Genomic DNA, 6,000 nt, shown 5'->3' with positions numbered 1-6,000 from the left:
GAAGAAGCCCAGCACTGGGGACAGGAATAATAGAGACATATGTTTCAATTAGGGTAGGATTAAAACCAAAGTTATCTTCAAGTGAGTCATAAAAGCTGGCCTATTAACCTCACTGAACTTTATAGTTAAAATAGCAAATTTTGTTATATATATTTCACCACAATTAAAAATCAATAATGTAATATACCGAAACCCATCTGATTATACACTTTAAATGGATGAATTATATGATATGTGAATATCTCAATAAAGCTGTTAAAAAAACAACAAACCTGCCCCATATGCTAGGGCAAGCCCACCTGCCAGCACTGTCATGAAGGTTTAGCCGTGTTGCTAGCGATGCTCCAATAAGCAGGAAGCTGTCCGACAGTCACTGACAGTAAAATTAATTACAGGCTCCTCGACTCCTCAACTTTTCTAATACAACTTGGACAAGACAAATCAACCAGAATACAAATAAAAAGTCACATACTTGGTTCCTTTAAGCTTATTTAATATTTGAACTCTTATTTTCTATTTTCCCAGACCCCAGAAAACAGAAAGTTTTTAGATGACCAATATTTTGTTCCAGAAACATACAGCCTTATCAGCTAATTCATAAAAGAGCTATTTTACAAAGGTACATCTGGATAATTAGAACAATAAAGTCTTTTAGGCATTTCAAAATGTGATCAGTAAAAATACATGATTATTAATAAAGTTTTTTTAAAGATAGTTCCAGGTATTTTTTAAAAGCAATTTCTGTTAAAGAGTACATGATTGTATGGTGAACAAGGAAAATAAAATGTTCTAGTAGGAAGAGGCTTATTAAAAATAACCAACAGTGTGCATATTACAGTTACCATTTTTGGAGTATATCTGCTTAGCAGTTGGCACCTGGAAATGGCGGGGAAGGCTTCCTTCTGGGAGGAACTTTTTTTCCTACCAATTTATTATCAAAACCCTCAATACCAGTGGGAAAGGCATAAGGAACAAGGCCAAAGGAACTCTTGAGGAAAGAAAAATTTTGTAGATGACTCTGAAAAGTGGTGGAAATGTCAGGAAAAAAATGATTTATAAAACAAAAATTGTAATATAAGGGGGGAAAACTAGCCATTAGGAAGCTGACTGTAAGGTCCTGCTAATTTTGTATTTTGAGGTCCTATGCACACAGTTCTCAATGGTGCCCTCTGTGACATATAGGGAAGGAAATATTGACCAAAGCTCTAGTAACTCAAAACCATACATTGACTTCAGAGAAGAAAGCTTCCACTTTGAAATATGAAAGCCCCAATGTATAACACCAAATTTACCAACATCAAAGAGGAAAAAAAAATGCCAGTAAAGGACAATTCACAGGAAGCATAACTGCTTTCCTTAGCTTCTAAAAATAATTTTTAAACGGACTTCTCTATTACCACAGTAGATCCTCCCTCCTACCCCAAAACCAAATAACAACAAAAACTTTTTTAAAAGGGGATTCATCCTTCCTAACAGTCATTAGAAGTTGCTGTGGGAAAAAAGAAAGCCAAAAAGCTTATGAAATATACCTCCCATGCAATATAATATAATATAATACATAGTTACAATTTCGGTTCTAAAAGTCAATATAATTCAAGCAGTCCAAGTTAGGTGATTTTAAAGTATGCAAAATATATAGCTTAGAAGGTAGTAATCACGATGTTAAATTACAGCACTTTGGGGGCTCGCTGATTTGCCTTGATTAACTGTTCTCTGAAAAGGAAGGAGACACTCTACATGCAATTTGCCACTTCACAGCAAAGGAGCCATTAAGCCCACAGAAGACAGCATAGTGTCACAGCAGGTCACTTCCATAGCTAAAATGCAGCCTGCTTGCTCTGGGAAGGTAGTTTTCTTGGTACACCACCCTTGTGCCCTTTAGCAGGGAAGTAGATTTCAACTTCTAGCCATGTCCCTTAGAGAAAACTCCTTTGATGGTGACCAGTCTCACTCAAAGACAGGCTGCATATCTAATTCCATCATCCTGAAGGGAAGATGTCATAACCAAAGCCAAATGGATGTGATTATAATGACCAAAATGAAATGGAAGGCGTGGGAGGCCAAGTTGGGAGGGAGAAGAGAAGTTAGGTTGACAAGATAAAAAGAACATCCAAAAATTGTGAGATATTTTCAGAATTAGACTTCATCTTGGGGCTTTGTTTGAAAATCTAGGTATGAATTTATTTGAAAGTACTAGAGCTATGGTCAAAGTATTTTTCCAGTTAGTCCTGTTAAGAGTTCCAAGGAGAAACTGAACTGCAGGGAAAGCAAATAATTACTAAGGACAATATACTGGCTGAACTAGAGAAACTGAAACTTTGCTAACCTACAAGCTTCTTAATTGAGTGCTAGAGAATTACATAATTACCCTGTAGTGTGTGGAGTTAAGAGGAAAGTTTTTATATTTACTTTTTTCCTGATTAATTGCCCCCGATGGTGTTAGTGTCAAGTGGCTACAGGTGTAACCCTTTTAATTGAGAATGACATTATTTCTAGCAGCACAATGTAACCATTTGGTTTTTACTTGTTCCTCCTAAGAGATACAGAAAGTTCCAAATCCCAAGCTTCATTTATATATTAGCTTCTGCTTCTAAAATTTTTAATCCCATTCTGAGTTAAATTATACTTGGCTTATGATTAAAAATATAATTCCAATTTATAGATGAGGTCTAAAGATCCAAGTTGATCTACCTAAAAACACAGATCAGTTTAGGACAGAAACAGAAATCTGGACATAGATAGATAAACTTGCTAAGTTGTAGTGGTGTTTATAAAAGTAGGTGGGCATCCCTTACCATTTGTGTTGAAAAAATAATCTTTGGGCTGCAGGGAAGCATTAAAATTACATCCTGGCAACCCACAGAGTTCAGAGGGCACCAATGAAAGATGTGAGCAATGGATGAACTCCTTGTTTATTAACAGAATTTACAGACTTCATTTTAGTTGGCAAAAATACTTCAAAACATATATACCTAATGCACGAGGAAAACCAAAGAAAGTCAATATAATTGAAGGAGTTCTCAAATTACAATTCTGAAACATCCTCTGTAGGGTGCTGCTAATGCTACTGTTCATCTGAGAGCAGGCAGTTACCAACACCTTGCCTGCAGTGTCCAGTGTATGTGATGGTCTGCAATTTTTAAGGTCAATCATGGCCCAGTGTGGAAAGAGCTGTAGCAGTGAAGTCAGAGGAAGTGCTTCTGGAGCTGGTGCGAGCAGTTCTGCCTTCACCATATCTTTCTCCACTCCACCCTTGGCTCTCCTTTTGACTCAGGGCCCTTTGGCACCATCAGTGCAAAAATTAGAGTCAAACCTCCAGGTACTAAAATTTTACTGGCCTTATAATCAGCAGTACCCGTGGCTAATGATAGCCATGATTCAACTCAGTAGTGATTCAGTTAGATAACCTTCCCAAACTCTTTACCCACTCCCATCCCACCCCTTCCTTAGCAACTCCCACCCCTGCCACTATCCGAAGCATTTCCATTTGTTTTTACTTCCTGCTCAATCTGCAGGGACAGTTTTACACAAGTGCCAATGTCTAATGTATAATTATAAAAATGAAATGATACCAAGAATAACAAATTTATAGTCAAGAAAATAAAATTTGCTTTCCTCTCCCACCCAAATCCCAACCCTTAATAGAAAAGACGACAATGGAAGAAAACACACCGATTTTCAAGTGCCTGCTATTTAGTACATTGAGGATTCCTGTTAATTGTGGTTGATCCCAGCTACAGAGAAGAGGTGCTTGCCTCAGGGTGGGAGGAAGCCCATCCACTCTCTGACCACACCACCTGGGCACATAAGAGCCACAGGGCATAGCACACCTTTGAGGTGACCCTCAGAGAAGCAGCCTACCGGACAGCAGGGAGCTTGGAATACAGTTTAGTGAAGCAAGGTGCTTCTCCCTTCCTTCTCTTCTTCACCTCTCTACCCAACTTGCGCATACCCCATCCTGAACTCTTTGCTTCAGGAGCAGTCGATCCTTGGGTGTACTAAAGACAAAGGGCTAAAACTCTCACTACTCAATTAAAACAAAACAAGGCAAATAAAAATTAAAATGTGCTTTCAAATACGGAATGAAGTCAAATAAATACATCTGATTTTCTCTTTTTCTTAAATCTAAGTACAATTTCATATCCTACACCCAAAGCTCTATACATTTGGTTTTTATTCTGAATCAAAATGAATTTCCGATAGTGAGGAGAGTAGAGTGAGGGAATGGATGTTCCCTCACTAACAGATTAGTGCAGCTGCCACACTGTGAAGAACTAGTCCCACTCTGGGCACCTTGGGACATGGCTAATCCCAGGTGGTTCACAGGCAGATCCTCTGTCACACTCTCTCTGCATCCACACTGGAGCCAGGATGTGGTGAGACATGGCCGATACTCCAAATCCAACAACCTGCAGTCACCTCCAGGACATGTGGCTCTAACTTTTATCTGAGAAGAATAAAGAGATATGGAAGTGATATTAAGAAAAAGAATATATTAACATTGCAAAGAATACCCATGACATCTGTGGGTGTGGTTCAATCTTTGTTTCTGAATCAGCATGTAAGCAGATGAATACAAACTGCTGCATGGAACACAGATCCATCTGCAGTCAGGGGAGACACCAGCCACACTGTCAGCAGAGGCAAGTGCACCAACATCAGATGAGGCCAAATCCTCCACACTAGGGAGTCACAGCAGCACCAGTAAGCCTCACACCGAATCTGTGATTTACCAGGCTTCCCACCGCTCTGCCTTCTGCTTTGAAAAGGTGAAAAAAGAGAGAAGAGGGGATGGTATGGGAACTAACAACTGCAGTTCCTCTTAGAGAAGAGTAGAGTCAGCAGGCATGAGCTTCTGCTTGATATACGATGTTTAGAAACAGGCAGTTCTTAAAAGACAGAAAAGAAATGGAATCTCAGAAGGTTTTCACTTCAAAGGATGATAAGTCATTTCATTCAGTGAAGCATGATTAGTTTAGAGTGGGGAACCCATAACTTTTACATACCTGAGTGCTTGTCTGTGAGGGCTGATCCAGCCAGCCTTTGGCAAAGAATGGTGTAACTTTCCTCCACCTTCTGTGAAATAAAACCCATAGGTTTTTTAATTCAAACATCATGAAAACAAAACAAAGCAAAAACTTCTGAAAACAGAAAAGAAGGCCTTTTTACATTACAGGTACAAGCCCCCAAATTTCAAAAATACTAATTTCATCATTAAACATTTTGTTAGTGGGAAGTAAAAAGTAAATTTCATTCCTTTTAACAATTTCTCCATTGAACGAATAACTTAGTATTTTCCCATGTAAAAAGAAAGTAGAGGTGGTAACCATAAATGCAATTCTCCCACCCCGAAGAGTCACCCTGCACATGGTCCTGTCATCGTGTGCATGAGCTATAGTCATGCAGCACATAAAGACAAGGCAGCCTGCAGACATTATGATGGTCCCTTAAGACTATGGGCGGGGCGCGGTGGCTCACGCCTGTAACCCCAGCACTTTGGGAGGCCGAGGCAGGTGGATCACCGGAGATCAGGAGCTCCAGACCAGCCTGGCCAACATGGTGAAATCCCATCTCTACTAAAAATACAAAAATTAGCTGGGGCCAGGTGCGGTGGCTCAGGCCTGTAATCCCAGCACTTTGGGAGGCCAAGGTGGGTGGATCATGAGGTCAGGAGTTCGAGACCAGCCTGGCCAACATAGTGAAACCCCATCTCTACTAAAGATAGAAAAAAATTAGTTGGGCATGGTGGCAAGCATCTGTAATCCCAGCTACTTGGGAGGCTGAGGCAGGAGAATGGCATGAACCTGGGAGGCAGAGGTTGCAGTGAGCCGAGATTGCGCCATTGCACTCCAGCCCGGGTGACAGAGCGAGACTCCATTTCAAAAAAAAAAAAAAAAAAAAAAAAATTAGCCAGGCATGGTGGTGGCACCTGTAGTCCCAGCTGCTTGGGAGGCTGAGGCAGGAGAATGGCATGAACTTGGGAGGCAGAGCTTGCAGTAA

At 40.2% G+C, this 6,000-nt stretch overlaps 1 protein-coding gene across 4 annotated transcripts in view; it reads right to left on the bottom strand.

Moving 5' to 3' along the window:
* Nucleotides 1-476: 476 nt before the first annotated feature.
* The window catches only part of ARHGEF12 (Rho guanine nucleotide exchange factor 12), a 147,258-nt gene continuing 141,734 nt past the window's right edge, over nt 477-6,000 (bottom strand). For all 4 annotated transcript variants that reach the window (XM_038005085.2, XM_038005087.2, XM_038005086.2 and 1 more), the window contains 2 exons: nt 5,007-5,076; nt 477-4,447 (listed from right to left, as the gene is read on the bottom strand). In XM_038005085.2, the coding sequence (XP_037861013.1) occupies nt 4,437-4,447; nt 5,007-5,076 (81 nt within the window). In that variant the 3' untranslated portion in view covers nt 477-4,436. The remainder of the gene's footprint in view (nt 4,448-5,006; nt 5,077-6,000) is intronic.

The sequence above is a fragment of the Chlorocebus sabaeus genome, chromosome 1, assembly GCF_047675955.1.
Source record: "Chlorocebus sabaeus isolate Y175 chromosome 1, mChlSab1.0.hap1, whole genome shotgun sequence".
NCBI classification, from domain to species: domain Eukaryota; kingdom Metazoa; phylum Chordata; class Mammalia; order Primates; family Cercopithecidae; genus Chlorocebus; species Chlorocebus sabaeus.
Note: the sequence above shows the minus strand (reverse complement) of the source record. Positions and strands in the feature narration are given on the sequence as shown.